Source organism: Adiantum capillus-veneris, chromosome 20 (assembly GCF_014529385.1).
Source record: "Adiantum capillus-veneris isolate H3 chromosome 20, ASM1452938v2, whole genome shotgun sequence".
NCBI lineage: Eukaryota > Viridiplantae > Streptophyta > Polypodiopsida > Polypodiales > Pteridaceae > Adiantum > Adiantum capillus-veneris.
In genome coordinates, this window is record NC_140950.1 from 144,067,190 (window position 1) to 144,085,522 (window position 18,333).

The following is an 18,333-nucleotide window of genomic DNA, read 5'->3' on the forward strand; positions in this document are numbered from 1 at the left end:
AACCGCTTGTGCATTGGGAATTGTAGAGCAAGTGCAATTTATCACTTGGGACGTGGTTGCTCTTTTGGATCCAGAAAATGAAGTTCTAGAGATTTCTGTTTATCGCCTTAGCTTTGAAGAATTTCAACCCTTCTTAGAGCTCATCAATAGTCTACCCTTTTGTTTTGATCAAACAAATCGAGACCTTATTGAAGCTTGGATAGCTGAAGAAGAAAACCTAGAGTGGTATTTTCTCACTTCTTCATTTGCAGGCGAGTGGTTCTAGATCTCTATTGTATCCCTTATTGTAACTCGTATTGTAATCTTTCATAATAATGGAGAGCCAACGCCAAATGTCTGGATATCCTCTTTTCTTTGGAGAGCCTGGAGAGGATGCAAAATTATTTTTAGCAAATTTCAAGATGTCTTGCCGTATCAAGAGGATAGTAACCGATCAAGAACGTGTAGAAATGTTTGAGGTGGTCCTTAGGAAAGATGCTAGTACTTGGTTTGACTCTTTGCCTGAGGAAGTTAAGGGGAATTACACAGAAGTTTTGAATCGTTTTAAGAGATACTTCTTTGATCCCCAAAACACTCAAAAACTATGGCAAGACATTGTTTCTCATAAGCAAAAAGACTTAGATGACTACTACTTGTACAAGCAAGAGTTTCTACGTCTTTGGGCTCTATGGATACGAAATGTTGCTAACCCTGGCGATGGTGCAGAATTTTTAAAGAAGGAGAGGTTCATAGCCGGACTCTTTCCTGACCTTAAGGTAAAAGTTGAGGCGGGTGCACCTGCTACTTTTGATGCAGCTGAAACTAGGGCTGCTGAGAAGTATAGGAAACTCAAGTGCTTAAGGGGAGAGGTTCCAATGGAAGGTCTTAGACCCAAAGGTAAGTCACAAGCATCAACATCGAGGGAGCTTCCTGAGGTAACGGCGGAAGTAATTGAGAAGTTAAACGAATCTTTAAGCAGCCTGTCAATTCACCTTGCACAAGCTGTAGGTCCAAAGGGACAAGCAAAGAAGTCTGAAGAGCGAGATCCACGACCTAGGAGAGTCTTGCAATGTTGGAATTGCGGAGAGTCTGGACATGGGATGTATAATTGTCCTTGGCCCCGTGGGGAGCCAGGGAGGCCTAACTTGAATTACCCAGTGATGAATGCAGGTGAAGGAATTGGTCAACAACCAAGGCTTCTACAAAGGCCAAATGGACCAAGACCACCTCCACAAGGGGTAGAAGGAGTTCCACCTTTGCCAGATCCAAATGTGCATGTGGTAGAGGTGACAAATTCAAATGAGGTTGACATGGAAGCCAATGGAATTAAGCGTGGCCGAGGAAAAGGTAAAGAGAAAGAAGGAGTCACATCACAGAGTGACCATGGACAAGGCAAGAAGGCAAAAGAGACCAAGGAAGCTAAGAGGACTCGACGTCGTATCAATCTCCAAGACTTCCCTCTTGGACATGGTATGGCTCCGTACAACTTGTTGGAAGACATGAGAGGTAAGGGTCCTGATATTTCATGGCCTCAATTTCTTGCATTATGTCCACAAGTTAGGAGGGATTTAGCAAGGGCAGTTAGCACTAGGAGAAAGGTAAAAGAGAGTGTGCCTGTTGTAAAAATTGCACAAGCTGAAATGAATGAGGACATTACACCGGTGCTAGACTGTTACATCAAAGGGAGATTGGTTAGGAAAGGTCTAGTGGATGGGGGTGCACAAATTTGCATCATGACAGAGGGACTCATGCAAAAACTAGGCATGCACATCCATGAGACACCTGAAATTAGGGTCAAGATGGCAAACAATAGCAAGGCTAGGTGCGTAGGCATTTGTAAAAATGTTTTTGTGGAGGCCTTTGGCATTAAGAAGGCAGTGGATTTCTATGTCATGTCTACCAAGGGAAATGGTTACCCATTTATCCTAGGAAGACCATGGCTAATGAAAATGCGAGCTTTGCAGGATTGGGAGAGTGGAAAGCTAATTTGCAGGAATGACAATCACAAGAAGGTTGTCTTTGACATGAAGGAGCAATGCCAAGAGGAGCTCCATGAAGAATCATCTCAAAGTGATACGGAAGAAGGTTGGACCGATAGCACTTCAGAAGAAGAAAGTAGCGGCAGCATTACTGAAGAGGAGTCTTCCATCGAAGTCATGGGGGTAAGGTTTAAGCCAAGCAACCAAGAGACCTCTTGTCAAGGCTTGGAGGAGGTAGGTCCTCAAGAGAACGAAGGTGATCAAGATGAAGGGATGTTGGAAGGTATGCTATCAACAACACTTACAAAGGATGAAAGAGAGGAGTTCAAATGTGTGCTAAGGAAGTTTCCTAGGCTTTTTGCGAAAGACTACACCGACGTGCGTGGAGTAGATGTTGTTCAACACAAGATTGAGTTGAAGCCAGAGGCCACACCTAAGGCTCAAAAGCTACGAAGGCTAGGAGTCATTAAAGAGCAGGCTCTACTCAAGGAGGTAAGAAAGCTTCTAGCAGCAGGGTCCATTTATCCAGTGGAGAATTCAGAGTGGGTCTCTCCTGTTGTTGTCACTCCTAAGAAGAACGGCAAGTGGAGGGTGTGTGTGGATTACCGTCCCTCAATGAGGCAACAAAGATAGATCGCTTTCCCCTCCCATTCCAGGATGAGATACTAAATGAGGTAGCTGGTCATGAGAAGTACACTGTGTGCGATGGTTACTCAGGTTACTTTCAAATAGGGATTGCACTGGAGGATCAATTGAAAACAACCTTTATCACTCCTTGGGGTTGTTATGCTTTTAGAGTCATGCCATTTCTTCTGACAAATGCTCCTGCAACATTCCAACGTTTCATGAATATGGTGTTTCAAGCATTCTTTGGAAAGTCAATTAGGGTGTTCATTGATGATTTCTGTATTTATAGCTCAAAATCATTGCATCTGCAAAGGGTAGAAGAAGGTTTAAAGAAGCTCTACGACATGTGAGGTCAACTCAACCCCGACAAGTGCCATATAGGTGAGGATGAAGTAATCTTGCTTGGTCATAAAGTTTCTTACAAAGGCATTGAAGTGGATCCTTCGAAGGCAAAGGATCTTATTGAGCTACCATCACCCAAGAGTCTTAAGGAGGTCATCTCATTCATTCAAAAGGTGAAGTATATGTCACGCTTCATTCACTTAGCCTCGGAGTTACTTCACCCTTTGCAAAAGTTGACACAACAAGTAGAATTTGCATGGTCTGATGAGCTTGAAGAGTACTTTTGTAACATTAAAGTCATTTTGTCAGAGCTACCAACACTCATGCCTCCTTGTTGGGAGTACACATTCTTTGTTAGCTCTAGTGCTGGGAAAGAGACAATTGGTGCTGTGTTGCTACAACAAGATCCCCACAGTACAAGGATGCGACCCATCTACTTTGCTAGTAGGGTCATGAATGCTTTGGAGAGAGACTACACAGAAGCAGAACTCATGATGCTTTCTCTCATGTTTGCGGTGAGAAAGTTTAGATCCTACCTGCTACCAAAACCTTTTGTAATTCTCACTGCAGAAAATTTGTTCCCTTGGGTGTCATCTCAAATGAATCTTAGTACTAGGATCTCAAAGTGGATTATGGAGTTGCAAGAGTTTCAATACTCTTTCAAGGTAGAAGATAGTGTGCGTGCACAATTGGCAGGGATTCTCACTTATAGGGTGCACGAAAAGGAGATTAAGGTGCCTGAAGTAAAGACCCTACCATTGCCACCACCAAAAAGTATTCCTAATGCTTTTACTTTGTTCTTTGATGGAGCTTTTCGTCGAGCCACAGGAAAAGCAGGGGGAGGGCTAGTGTTGCTCAACCCAAGTGGAGAGGTGGTCATGAAAGAGAAGTTCAATCTACCAAGTTCAGCTAGCAACAATGAAGCAGAATATGACACTCTACTTCAAGGTTTGAAGATGTGCATTGGCCAAGGGATACAACGCCTCATGGTAAAGGGAGATGCACTTCTCATTGTTAAACAGATTTTAGGCATTTGGGCATGCAAGAATGAGAGCTTACGGACAAAAGTTCATGCCATTCGTAGATTGTTTAATCAATTTGAAGAAGTGCAACTATATCATATTCCTAGGAAACAGAATGAAGATGCTGATTTACTTGCACAACAAGCCGTTGCATGTGTAAAGAAAGAAGTGCAGGTCATCATGGTGGGGGCTGCTGTGAAGCAACTGAGGTACCAGGGATTGGAGTCATTGGCTCCCATCATTGGCTACATTTTGGAGGGTGAGTTTCCACCAGACTTCACAAAAGCTCAGAAGAGGAGACTCATGAAGAAGGCAAGCGTATATCTCTTCCTAGAAGGCTCCCTCTATCAAAGAGGGAAGGATCAAGTGTGCAGACGAGTACCAACTATCAAGGAAATTCCAGCCATTCTAAAAGGTTTGCATGAAGAGGCATGTGGTGGTCATTTTGCCCAAGAATTAACTGTGAAGAAGATTTTGTTTTCGGGGTATGTTTGGCCAAGTTTGCATGTGGATGTTCAACATTGGTGTAAAAGCTGTCACACTTGTCAGATAAATGGAAATAGAAGGTTGGTGCATGGCCCGAGGCAAATAGTGCTTGCAAATGGACCCTTTGAAAAGTGGGGCATTGATGCTATGGGTCCTCTGCCTAGGACAAAAAATGGTAAACTCTACATTCTAGTGGCTGTAGACTATATGACTAGGTGGGTGGAAGCACAAAGTGTGGCAAAGGTAAATGAGAAGACAGTGAGCAAATTCGTCTACACTCACATTTGTTGTAGATTTGGCACACCTTTGGAGATTGTTTCTGATAATGGTCCAGGGTTTAGAAAAGGATTGCTCACAGAAGTTTGTGAAGAGCTTCACATTCTACATCGTCATAGCACACCATACTACCCACAGTCAAATGGTTTGGTGGAGAAGGCTAATGGTGTCAGTGCAGGAATCATTAGAAAGATGGTGCAAAACAAGACAAAATTATGGGATGACTTCTTGGATGGTGCCTTGTGGGCATATCGAACCACATATAGGGAAGCCACGGAGTTCACACCATTTCACTTGGTCTATGGTCAAGAGGCTTTGCAGCCTATCGAGCTCAACATTCCAACAATGCGACTTCATGGCAAAGGAGCACAAGATGGTCAAGAGGTATGGATGGATCGACTTCTTACGTTAGTGGAGCTTGAGTGGAAAAGAGAAGCAGCATATGAGTGCTACAAGAGGAAAGCCACACAAGCGAAAGAAACGCACGACAAGAAACTGAAGGACAAAGGCATCAAGGAAGGAGAGCTTGTGCTAAGGTATGACAATCGACTTGACAATCATTTTGATGCCAAGTTTGAAACAAGATGGCAAGGGCCATACATAGTCAAGAAGGCTTTCAATTCAAGTTACTATCAGCTTATGGACTTGAATGGTAAAGAGCACTCCAGGAAAGTAAACGGGTATCGCTTGAAGCCCTATTTGAGTCGCCTTCTACCAAAGGATCTACCAAAGATCTGTCCAAAGGCCGCTGTCTTATGTCAGTATTGTTACATGAAGCATGAGTGTAACTCCAGCCAAAATTCTGAGGGGCTAAACAATGAAGATCTCGTCAAGGACTCTGAAGCACTCTCTTTGGAAAAGATGCTCTATGATGGTACATGAATATACCATCATCCAGGGGGAGGGCTAAGGATAGCCGTTTTTTTGGCTATCTGTAATTTCCACAGTGAGTTACCTCACCCTACCAAAATCACCCAAACACTGTGGCTATCCCTACCATTTCACTGTACATAGGCGTGCGTGAGTCACGGGACTTTTCCCTTATCTTCTTAAAAACCCTCAGCTAGCTAGTCACTGGGCTAGGTGCGCCAAAAAAAATAAAAAAAATAAAAAAATAAAAGTATATTATGGCCTCTTTGTGTGTAAATATTTCATTGTATATATGGCCTAAATATAGGGATTTTTTATAATTATTTTGGTATTTTATTTAAATATTTCTACTTAGGTGTGTGTTTTATTAAACCTATGTACACCTTCTTTCATCCTCTTACACCATAATTTTATTTTTTTGCCAATATGTACATACTCTAACCTCATATTTTTCCTTTATACAAATCACTCCCACATTTTCACCCTCACCCTCGTGAAAACAAAAAATTGATTTCTACTCATTGGTTACTTTTATTATATTATTTACTTGCATACATTTTCCTCTTTCACCCAAAATAATTCAAGGAGGGACCATATCATATGATTCCAATATCTTTCCATATCCATAACTCCTACATATTTTTATTATTATTTTTACTCATTATTCTAACACCATGTGCTCATTGAGCTAAAGTCCATGAATAGTCCATACACTAGTCCCACCATGTATATATTTCTTATTTCACCAATAATCCTCCTCCATGCATGGGTCAAGGGCAACTTGAATGCTTTGTATTATAATATGACAAAGGAGGGGCTCACTCTTGGATGCATTGTACAAATTCAACAAAGGAGGGGACCACTAAAAGACTTTTGCAGGCCTAAAAAACAGGCTTTTTGGTGAGAATTTTGACACCTATCTCCACTCCGAATTTGGAGCGGTGGTCAAAACAAAAAATGTAGCCCACCCTCTGAGTAATCACCCCAAATTTTTTCATGATTTTTGGAGCTACCAGCTGTGAGCTATGATTTTTTTAGTGGACCCCAGTTTTCCCATGCTATGCAGCCACACTCTCTCTTCCACTTTATCATTTTCCTCTTTCACACACACTTCTCCACTCATCATCCCCATCTCTCTCACCACTCCTCTCTGCACACTACTCACCTTCTCCTCAACCTTGAAGAATAAGAGAAACCATGGTGAACTCATACCTCCCACACACAATTCCATTCCAAAATTGACCACCTAGTCTCATTTTTCCTCCTCCAAATTATCCATATCTATCAAAAAACCACAAAATTCAGCCTCTTCTCTTAAAAGACAGCATCATGGTGGTTGATTACTCAGCTTCAATTACCTTGTCTCTCAAGGAAGGTCAAGAGTGGAGAAAAAATGTACCGTCAAAGCTAGTGGATCGACAACAAGCGTCAAAATTGGCCCTACTCAAGACACTTGGAGCATCAACCTTGTAAGAAATCCACCTTTTCTTACCTCTTAAGAGTTTTTCTTCCTTATTTGTATCCTACATGGATACTCCCATTGTAAATATCCAATTCCATTTGTAAATTAATACTAACTCTACTAACACTAACCCACTATGAAAAGTCCTATCACCTCCATTTCTCTCCTCTCTCTTTCCCCACCAACTTCTTGATAATTCCAAGCAAAAGAAATTAGATAAATTGCTGAAAATCTAACCCAACCATGGTTAGAGGAGTAACCCTAGCCTTCAAAATTGCTATAAAAGGAGGGTGTAGCTAGCATAAAAGGGGGAGCCATAAGCAAGAGCACTATGCTATAGCTTGAGAAGCCAAGCTCAACCTCTCTAGAAGGAGCTCTTGAGTGGAAGCTCATTGTCTTATGCATGTGCATGTGTTGTAATAGGGGATTAGCAAGGGAAATCTATGCCATTGTAAGAGAGAGAGTGATCATTCAATTGAGAGTAGGAAATCTATCATTTCTCCTACTAGTGTAAGCCCGACATTCGCTGAATCAAGGAGGGTGGATTTGGACTAAGCTTGGATACTTTGTCTCCCTTCCAACCTGAAGTAATGGACAACAATGATGCGTAAGTGTCTTGGTGTTTTTTTTGTTAAGTTCTTGATAGCTTGTCTCTGGTGTTGTCATCAATCTAGCCATAAATCCCACATACTGTAAGAGGGCGACAGGGTGGAGAGGACTCCCCTGGCCTTAAGACAGTGATTGGGGTGGCTTTTCTTGTGATGTGTTGTGGTGAAATTTACGCAAGCTATGTTGAACAAGTACTAATCTCACTTTGCTTTGTCATGACAGATTTGTAAGAAGGTATTAATGCAACAAGCACCCCCTCCCCCTTTCTCTCTCTTTCTTAAATATATAGTTGTGTTTGCTTGATCATCGCCGATACGTTTCAAAGCAGCCCGAGCACTATCTCTCTCTCTCTCTCTCTCTCTCTCTCTCTCTCTCTCTCTCTCTCTCTCTCTCTCTCTCTCTGTTTTTAGTGTGTGAGAGTATTCCATTGGTGTTAGGGTTAGTGTAAATTCCTTGCTTGTTTGTGGGTTGCTCTAACGATTCTCCTCTTTTGCGTCCTAGTTCGCTCTTAAACTAGGTGGTGCCCCTTGTGTAGTTGGGATTTGGTGGTGGGTTTGTTGTTTTGGTTTGTGTTGTGTTGTGCCCCAGCCCCATTGAGCAGCACGGGAGCCTTGAAGGGTGTCTAGAGGCCACTCTTCTTGTTGCCCGCCCCGGACCGCCTCACTACCTTGGGAGCACTCGGTTGCTCGGCTGGCATGATTTTTGTCATAGGAGCCTTTGCTTTCAGGGCTCGACTTTGTTCTAGCCTTCGTAGGTTCTTAATTTCCCTCTCCCTTGTTGCTTGCATATAGCGTTCGATCTCTTGTACTTCGGCAAGACTCCTACCATCGGGTAGTAAAACCTCAGAGGGAGATAGTCCTAAAGGATCAGGAGGTGCAGTGGATGGAACATTCACATGCACACTCTCAAGAAGCATAGGGTCTATTTTAGACATGAATGACGAATTTACTTCCCCACTCCCTTCATTTATTTCATTAACCGCATGTTCGGAGCGAGTAGCTCTACTAAGGGTCTCTTTTAAGCGGCTAAACACGCTGGACCCGGGCCGTGGGCCCATGGCATGCATGTCTTGACTTGAACTATCAGGGTTTGGTGTAGGATACCCCTCCATGACTTCGTAGTCAGAGGAAGAATCACTAGACGCGATATGAGGATCTTGGGTCGCGCTACCTTGAGTCCTAGCCGAAGGTCTAGAACCTAGGGTGGAGGAATAATGGGTGCCCGCGTAAATGGAGGCACTACCAATATGCTCGTGCTCTAACACTCGTCCAGAGCGTAGGTTCATATGACTTGGATCCCCTAGAAGTGTCAGTGAGTGCCCGTGAAGGCTGCTCACCTAGTAATTTTGGGTGTTTTGCAACCCAAGTCTTTTCTCATTTATTTATTTTTTGATTTTTTGGTCCTTTTTTTTCTGACCCAGCTGATGTAAAAAACACTCCCGTCTAGGTCTCCGATATGTGCCACAACAACGAGTGCACCAACATATAATAGACTCGTCGTAGTACAAATCATCATAAACGGGTTCATTTGCATCCCGATCACGAGTAGTTGGGGGTGGCGGTGTACCCTCTGACCGATCCGAATCTAATTTGCATTTAGCATAAAAACAAGAGACATTTATCAAATGAACAAAATAAGAACTCAATAAAAGTAACATAACGTTGAAATCTAACAAGTCTTACAGTATAGTCTAACGCTTATTCTAATGGAAAAATAAGCAGACACTACTGTTTGGTGGAGACAAACAAGAGGAAGGCGTCTATTTGCATGGAGACATGGCAGAACTACCGCAAGGAGATGCGCTTACGCATCACTTTTCCTCAGCAGAAGGTGTGTGTTTTTGCCAACATATACTATAATTATTAGAAACTTATCTACTATACGATTCTCTAATGTATGCTATTTTATATAATCAAATCTACATAGGAGGTAGCACGAAAGAGAGTGGCTAGTGGTCACACATCTAGACTAGGCCGGATGGGACGAGACGGATTCCTGGCCACATTTGTGAGTATAGACCCTTCAAATTTGAACTTTCAAAGCTAATATTAGCGAATGAAGTTTACAACAAGTCTTTGATTCTGTCTTACTGCAGACCAAAGACTATGGTCGTCCACCTACGATACAGGAGATAGAGTACACTACGTACTACGGCTACCGGGCTTTGTGCGCGACACTTTCTGACAGGCGAGATCCACTTGTGAGTATGATTGTTTATTTTGTACTTTTTTTTCATGCAGATTGTAATATGTTGCTATTTGATTTCACTACTAATACAGGAGCAACATGGCGACGCCGATCCAGTAGAGGTGGCTCGACAGGAGGCAGAGGGGCGATGCCGAGAGGCTAAGAGGAGCGGCAATCCGGTCAATGATGACAGACCTAGGGACGTGGTTGGAGATATCCACAGTCGTAGTGCCACGGGTGATGCTGATAGAGATGACAGTGCTGGTCACCACACGGATGCTAGAGATTGTTCTGGTAGTGAGCACGGCTCATATAGTGATAGAGACTAGGGATTTGTTTGTTGTATATTTGAGGATGGAGATGAGACTCGTTTTGTATATGCGGCTGATGAGAGTAGATAATTTTTTTGTATATGCGCTGATGAGACACGTTTTGTATATGCGCTGATGAGACTCGTTTTGTATATGTGTTTTGTATATGAGCTGATGGAGATGAGACACTTGTTCTATATGTAAAAACCACGAGAGTAGATATGTTTTTGGATCCCTAACTCAATTAAATCTTGTTGCTTAAACCCAATCTTGATTTTTTTGTCATGCAAAATCTCTTGAAAATTTTAAGTCCTATACAAGCACATTGAAACCAAGGTTCTAGGTGCTCCAACTGTGTCCATACCATGTCTTTTAACAATTCTAGTTGATCTACGTGCAAAGTTTGAGGATTTTAATGTGTTTGTCTCAAAATGTCAATATCAAACTTTTGTCATAATTTTCTACAAGGTCTATTCATTTTTATTTTAGCTTGTAAAGTCAATGTTTTGAAAACATCAACCATAGTCTTACAAGGGTCCACTTGATGAGTGTAATTCTTGACCATGATAGCTTCCAAAATGCAAGATTATATTTTTAAAAGATCCCCTAGTTGACATGTTTGATCACATTAAGAGAGTTTCTTAAATGCATTGTCTAATGCAAGTAGCATTTAATATAAATTTTTCAAAAAGGGACACCTAAGTGTCCTGTTCCGGTACCAAACTAGTGTTGAAATGTAGTTTATTTGTTTTTACATTAAGAAAAACAAAACGTGGCTGGTCGATGAGTCATTTTTCAAGTTTACAAATATTTTTCTATGTCACACTCTAATATTAACAAGCTTTTGATTTCCATAGTTTCTGCACAGATATGAGAATATACGATACTTATCAGATTCTACGTATCATGTACAAAGTCGGGTACCAAGTATAAAGTACCAAAGTATCGGGTCTGAACTATGAGGTATCAAATTCTACGTACCAAATCAGAATATATGCTATGTACCAAGTACCAGATATCATAACATACGCGGCGCATCAAATTCTACGTACCATGTACCAAACCACAAAGTACCAAGTACCAAATCTAACACTAAAATGTTTTCTTTGTTTTTTTGTTAATTTATTGATCCATGTAATTCAAAAGTGCACCAAAAATTAGCACCGTAGTTTATTCGTTTTTACACAAAACGTGGTTGGTCGATGGGTCGTTTTTTAAGTTTACAAATATTTTTCTATGTCACACTCTAATATTAACAAGCTTTTGATTTCCATAGTTTCTGCACAGATTTGAGAATATACGATACCTATCAGATTCTACGTATCACATACAAAGTCGAGTACCAAGTACAAAGTACCAAAGTATCGAGTTTGAACTATCAGGTATCAAAGTCTACGTACCAAATCAGAATACATATTACGTACCAAGTACCAGGAGTCAGAACATACGCGGCGCATCAAATTCTATGTACCATGTACCAAACCACCAAGTACCAAGTACTAAATCTAACACTAAAAAGTTTTCTTTGTTTTTTTGTTAATTTATTGATCAATGCACCGTGTGGCCAAGGGATACAACTCGCTGATAGCTCACAACCTTCGTCGATTGGCGAGCTCCATAGTATGCAAACATGCCCATCCGCGAGGGGAGTGCTTCTGCAAGCCCTAATAGATGTCCATGTTTTTTAAGTCCAGAAGCGTTGTTTTTATGTTATGATCTATTTTTAACATGCTTATGATTCTAGTTTCTTCATAAGTTTTGGATTCTACGCTACGCATTCTAATATCCCAATCTAGTCGAGCATCAAATAACAAAGCAACAAGAGTGGGATATGTGTGTTTACCAGAATTCATCCTTGCCGTTGAAGTAGTTACCTGAAATTCCTTGCGCACTCATCCAATCAACTTTTGCAAATAATAAAAACTCTATAAGCAATCACAAACGCAAGAAAGCGAGCGTGTGTATGTATGTGTATGTCAAAGAGAGAGAGAGAGAGAGAGAGAGAGAGAGAGAGAGAGAGAGAGAGAGAGCTACTATCTAAACAAAAAGAGACAAAGAGAGAGATAGAGAGAGCACTACTAGCTAAAAAAACAAAAAAAGAGAGAGAAAGCTGGAGATAGATAGAGAGCAAGCTAAGATAGCAGCGCGAGCTGTAACAAGCTCGTGGCTATAAAAAATGGTCGTTTTTTTCTTAACGTTCCTGAACCGTCGCTTGCGACGCACATTTTTAACAAAAAATGAGATGTCCCATAAGAGACGATGCGTCGATGCTACAAGCGTGGCATAAGCATCAATAATCAATGATTTATTCGATGCTACAAGCGTGGCATAAGCATCGAAAGGCGATGCTATAGTCCATGCTACAGACTATGCTAATAGCGATGCTACATGCCATGTAAAAGGCGCTGCTACAACCGATGCATAAGCGACGATAAGTCGATGCAAAAAGCCATGCTATGGTCATGGCATATGCAACGTACAGTAGCGACGTCTCTAGAGACGCATCTGACCTTGCTTAAGCGACGTTTATCCGTCGCTACTACTGTCGCTAACCACCCCCTTGGCTAGTAGTGTTTTCAGAGGGGAATACATAGACATGGAGAAGTGTCTGAAATGTGATTTTGACAGATATCGAGTAGATCTCCACGGAACAAAAAATCCACAAAAGGTTTTGCGAAATTTTCCTCTACTTCCTCACATCAAGCATTTCTTTGAAAGTAAGTCCATGGCCGCCCTAGCATCATGGCATGAGGAGAATAAATCTTCGAATGGTGTGCTACGGATTCTTGCAGATTGCGCATCCTGGAAACATATAGATAAAACATGGTTGTATTTTGCCAGGGAAGCTCAAAATTTGCGCCTAGGCCTAGCTATGGATGACGTAAATCCATTTGGTCAAAGATCAACATCTTACAGTGTATGGCCCGTTGTCATCGTCAACTACAACATTCCCCCATGGATGACTACGAAGAAGGGGCACCTATGGCTAAGCTTGATTGTGTCGGAGCGGTATAAGGTGAAGAATACGGATGTGTATCTTTGTCCACTATTGGAAGAGCTACAACAATTGTGGATTGGCATAGAAGTGGTGGATATGAGTCGCCACACAGGTTGATGGAATGCTTTGATCAGAGGCATTCTAATGTGGACCATGCATGACTATCTCGGACTAACTGAATGCTCAGGTGACTTACACTTAAACTCAAACACTATAAATCTTCTTTTTTCTCAAGCTTATCTATTATCATGCGTATACATGCAGGGCTTCAAACAAGCAGATACAGAGTATGTGTCACATGCGGACCTAGACTGAATGCACGTTAGGCGTCCTCATTGAAGAAGCAAACCTAAAGGTCTTCAAGTGTATCTTCCAGAGAACCATGTGTTACATGACGGCTTTTTGGGAAGAGAGCCACCGAGGATTTCTACACAAGAATGGTTAGAGCAGAAGGAGATGTGTGATGACGGTTTGCCCCCAAGGATGAAGAGACTCTTTCTATGGTACGAGTTACCATATTGGCCCCGACTCATGATCAATCACTTGCTCGATCCAATGCACATATTCAAGAATCAGGATAATCTGCTATGGGACCATTTGACCGAAGAGAAAGATACTTTAGGAGCCAGAGTAGACCTTAGAAATGTGGATTGTATGGACCAATATTGGTCGCAGACACCATCCAATGGATCGATAAAACTCCCTAAAGCACCATGTATTTTCACAGGAGTCCAAGAACGCAAAGTAAAAGAGACCATTCAATCTTTGCGGACCCCCACTGGCGTAATGCACTCGCTCCGAACGTGTTTTACTAAAGAGGGAAAGCTGACCGGTTTGAAGTCACACGACTGGCATAAAACGTGTCAGGTATGTTTATAGTTGAATATATCATAGTGGGAATTGTGTAACAAATTCGTTTGTGGACTTTAATATCTTTTTAGAAAGTTTTATGAAAACGCTCAAGGGATATGTGCGTGAGAAGGCACATCCAGAGGGTAGCATGGCAGAAGGTTGGCTAGTATCAGAGTCCCTAGTGTACATTGGAGAGTGGCTAGACGGATTTAGTAAAGCCCGGGACACGCTATGGCGAACCATAGATGATGAGTGCATATCTGGGATTGCCATGTGCAATTTCGGTGTTGAGAAGAAGATGATAGAAGATCTAGAGGATAAATCAACCAATTTTGCATGCTTCACAATCCAGTGATGCAAAAGTGGATTTCATCATATGAGGATGCAAAGCAAGATCGACAAAGGGCACGAATCAAGTGGAGACGGGGAAGACAACCACCGATGCACTATCTAGCGGATCTGGAGAGCCTACCAACATTCATGAGCTTAAAATGGTTGCACAACCAATTGAAAAGTGCACAATAGTTCGGTGAAGAAGTGGCTGAGGAGGAGTGGGAGTACTCTCGGGGTTGCACGACCAAGGTAAGTTTGCAATGTTACAACTAGTGACTTTCTAGATGTTTGAACGGCCACTCATAATCTTTGTTGATTGTAGTATAAGTCATACACAGCAGCATGGTGTAAAGGTCGACATTTTAGGATGGAATGGATCGACAAAATGCGTTTTACTCAAGAATGTGGAATCATGGCAAAATTTGAACAGTCTAGTCGACGACGGTCCTCTGATGCAGATCCTGTGGTGGCGGAACTCACTTACTTCAGCATGCTACAAGAGATTTTGAGGATCAATTATAGTGGATTTTTTGTCGACTTGTTCAACGTGCAATGGTTCAAAATAATCATGGTGGGTTACAACGCTACTGTGCGTAGAGGAGAGTTTGGTTTTCTTGAGGTGGATTCAACTAATAAATGGACTTATCTAAGAGACATTTTTGTACTACCCGAGCATTGTGAACAAGTAAGTATGTAAATAGTTAACATCCAATTTTAGAAGTTATGTGCTTGGAAGCTCTGATGTAAGTTATGTGGCTCTTGCAGGTGATATTTCATCCTACAAAGTCTACATCAAACTAGTGGTACGTCATAGAGGTAGCCCCTCGTAGTGCACGAATGTATGAAGGCTACCATGTGCCAATTACAACGGCATCAATGGAGGAGATCGGAGAAGATGCTCGATCAGAAGCCGCTGAGGTGGTGCCAGACGAGCATCAAGCTGCTACTCTCTATGGGGTGCATGCAGAGGATCTACAAAATGAAACGGAGGACATCTGTTTAAACGGAGAGCTCTAAATAGATATAGGAAGTTATGCTGAGCTTTGTGACGATGAGAGAGAGACATCTTAAAGTCATAAATATTATAATTGAACAATTTTGCTCCGTTTTAAAATATATATTATATTCACGTGGCTTTTTGTCCATATCTGTCTATATGTGTCATTGCATCATTGTAATTAATGGTCTTTGCATCCACTCCAGGTACGTCTAGGTATGTTCTCACAAGCAGAGACAACGAGCACTGCGCTTTGAGTGCAATGGAAACTAAAGCTGCAATCTGCTCAATATAGATGCTGCTCGTCCCACCGCTAGATCTAGTTGATCGGGTGAAAGAGATACTAAGAAGCACTACTACTGCTTCTCAGCATCTCTTTCAATTGATTAATTAGATTTAGTGGTGGGGCAAGCAACTTCTATGAGCAGCCCTTCGCGATGCAGCTTCAGTCTCCATCGCACCCAAAGTGCAGTGCTTTTACAAATTCACAAAAAATCAATGAAATACCTCTACATAGGAATCCCTCCCCCTTTATGAGTCCTCTCTCTCTCTCTCTCTCTCTCTCTCTCTCTCTCTCTCTCTCTCTCTCTCTCTCTCTCTCTCTCTCTCTCTCTCTCTTTCTGTCTACTAATGTTCGTGTGTTTAATGCAGGTATGGATGATGAGGAGTTTCTTTCTTCTTTGTCACCCCAGTAGAGATAGTGGTACGGGGAGCATCATCGCTCTGGAGCACAATCACGCATTGTTGTGCTGTGACACATACATAGTGGGAACGCATGCTATAAGAGTTATCTTGTAACTTTCTAGATACATAATTGTATTTCCTATAATGTATATATACATATTTAAGTATAATATTAATATTTCTATCTCATCCTACGATTTATCTCAAGGATAACATATTCTTACTTTACCGTCAAAAAGTACTAAGAAAAAAGCGTCAATAGCTCCGCCTCTTTAACTTGGGACAAAAAGAATTGATTCTTTATCTCTACTATGTCATTATCATCTTACACCCTAGCTAGATCCTATATCTAGGGTAAATTTCAAAATATATATATTCTATGTATTTTTCATATTTTTCTTATATTTCTATTTAAATAGCCACTAGGAGGGAATCAAATCCTAGTGGGACACTAGGTGGCACGATTTCAAAAATACACTTATTTTAATGCATTACTGCAAGCATGATTACAAAACTTTGTCAAGGAGCAATGTCATGCTTTCATATGGCATGAGGTGTCCATTGGAATCAAATAAAAGTCTAGGCTAAGGGGACCACAAGAAGACTTTTGCTGCCAAAACTCTACCCTATTTTGATGAATTTTTTACACAAGGTTCCAATCCAAATTGGAAAAAGTATATAAAATGGGAGTCGTAGCTAATGAGCTGAATTCTTTGTCCATATTTTTACTTTTTTATTTGGAGCCACGGTTGAGGAGATATGATCAAAATACTAGACCCCAATCTGCCCACATTATGCAGGGACAACTCATTTTCAACTTTTCTAGTTTTTGTTCATACTGGCTCTTCTCTTCTTGTGTAAACCCTTAGGGGTTCCCTTCACCTATAAAAGGGACCTCTTCTACCTTGAAAACCATGGAAGCATTCAAGCCATTCAAGCCATTGATGAGAGGAATTCACGAGGGAGTGAGAGTAGTAATGCCTAATTGTACTTAGCCATTAGTATAAGCCTAAGCTTACACTTTCTCCTAGAGGAAGACTGGCCATTCTTGTAAGCTACCTTGTAAGATCAACTCTAATCAAAGAAGGTCTTGAACTTGGTGTGTCAATCAAAGTGAAAGTCTTCCCTCTTCTTCTCTCTCCATCAAATATGGTGCCGAAGGGTTTTTCAAGTAAGATGTGTTCTACATTGATACTTTTTTTTATTTCTTATTGCTTTATTTTTCATCTCTAATCCAACACATATATATCTAATCTCATCTCCTTAACCAAACTTATCTCTCTCACTCTTAGAAATTCATTCTCTCTACAAATTCTAGGTTCTCCTTGCTACAGGTACATCTCTCCCCGCAGTATCCTTATTGCCTACGGGCAAGGGCTTGAGAGGGAAACTCTGGCTCTTCTCTTCTCTTCTCTTCTCTCATATATACATTTTGCAAATACTAGAGTTATCCTAGATGAATAATCCACATGATGACAATTTCTATTGCTTCCACTCTATGCGATCTATTAGAATTAACGTATGGATTAGTCGTAAAATACACTTTCAACAACGTATAGTGTTTCCCTTTGGCTCAGAAAGGCTTAATGACATACTTCTTTCACCGGATCCCATCATACCACCTCTTATAGACTATAAATTTTCTTTTGATCTAAGTGTAGTTATCTTGCTATGAACTAAGAGGATTTGTACACACACATAATCCCAATCACTAGACAAAACATATATATTATGGTAAGCACAAAACTACAATTTCAAAGAACAATTTGTAGCATGTTTGGTCGGCAAATATTTAACGCCATTAACTCATCTATTAACCCTTTCATATTACCCATGATACGATATGACCATAGCCTTGATGTTTTCATCTTTGTGTTGTTTTGATATTCTCTTTTGTGTTCTTTCTTTGTGTGTGTGAGTACAAGAGAGAAAGAATGAAGCTTCTTTGATTGTACTTCCTTCCAAACCCTATACTTTATGGCATCTATGGTTTAACTCCTTCATATAGGTTCTGGAGTTCTCTCACAAACTCTCACAGCCAAAAGCCCGGTTCTTTCCTGGAAAGACTGCAAATTTCTCGACATATTTTTGGTGAACCCGATGTGAATCTGCCAGGGTGAGAGTTTTTGGGTAACCATGGGTGATCTGGTTGAGAAACAGGGTATGCATTTTGACCCAGCAACAATACAAATGTTTCAAGCATTTGCAATGTTCATGCAACAACAACATGCCACTCAAAGAAGGGAGATTTCAGCAACCAATGCCATACAAGCAGTTGTTAACAGAGTGGATTAGTTCAATGGCAAAGATGTAACCAAG

General features: G+C 41.2%; 1 protein-coding gene across 1 annotated transcript in view; it reads left to right on the forward strand.

The window, feature by feature from the left end:
* The window catches only part of LOC147433350 (uncharacterized), a 41,828-nt gene extending 31,660 nt beyond the window's left edge, over positions 1–10,168 (forward strand). Inside the window, exons 3-6 of the mRNA XM_086491764.1 lie at positions 9,374–9,482; positions 9,579–9,659; positions 9,748–9,852; positions 9,932–10,168. Coding sequence (XP_086347890.1) covers positions 9,420–9,482; positions 9,579–9,659; positions 9,748–9,852; positions 9,932–10,168 — 486 coding nt within the window. The 5' untranslated portion in view covers positions 9,374–9,419. The remainder of the gene's footprint in view (positions 1–9,373; positions 9,483–9,578; positions 9,660–9,747; positions 9,853–9,931) is intronic.
* The last annotated feature ends 8,165 nt before the right edge of the window (positions 10,169–18,333 follow it).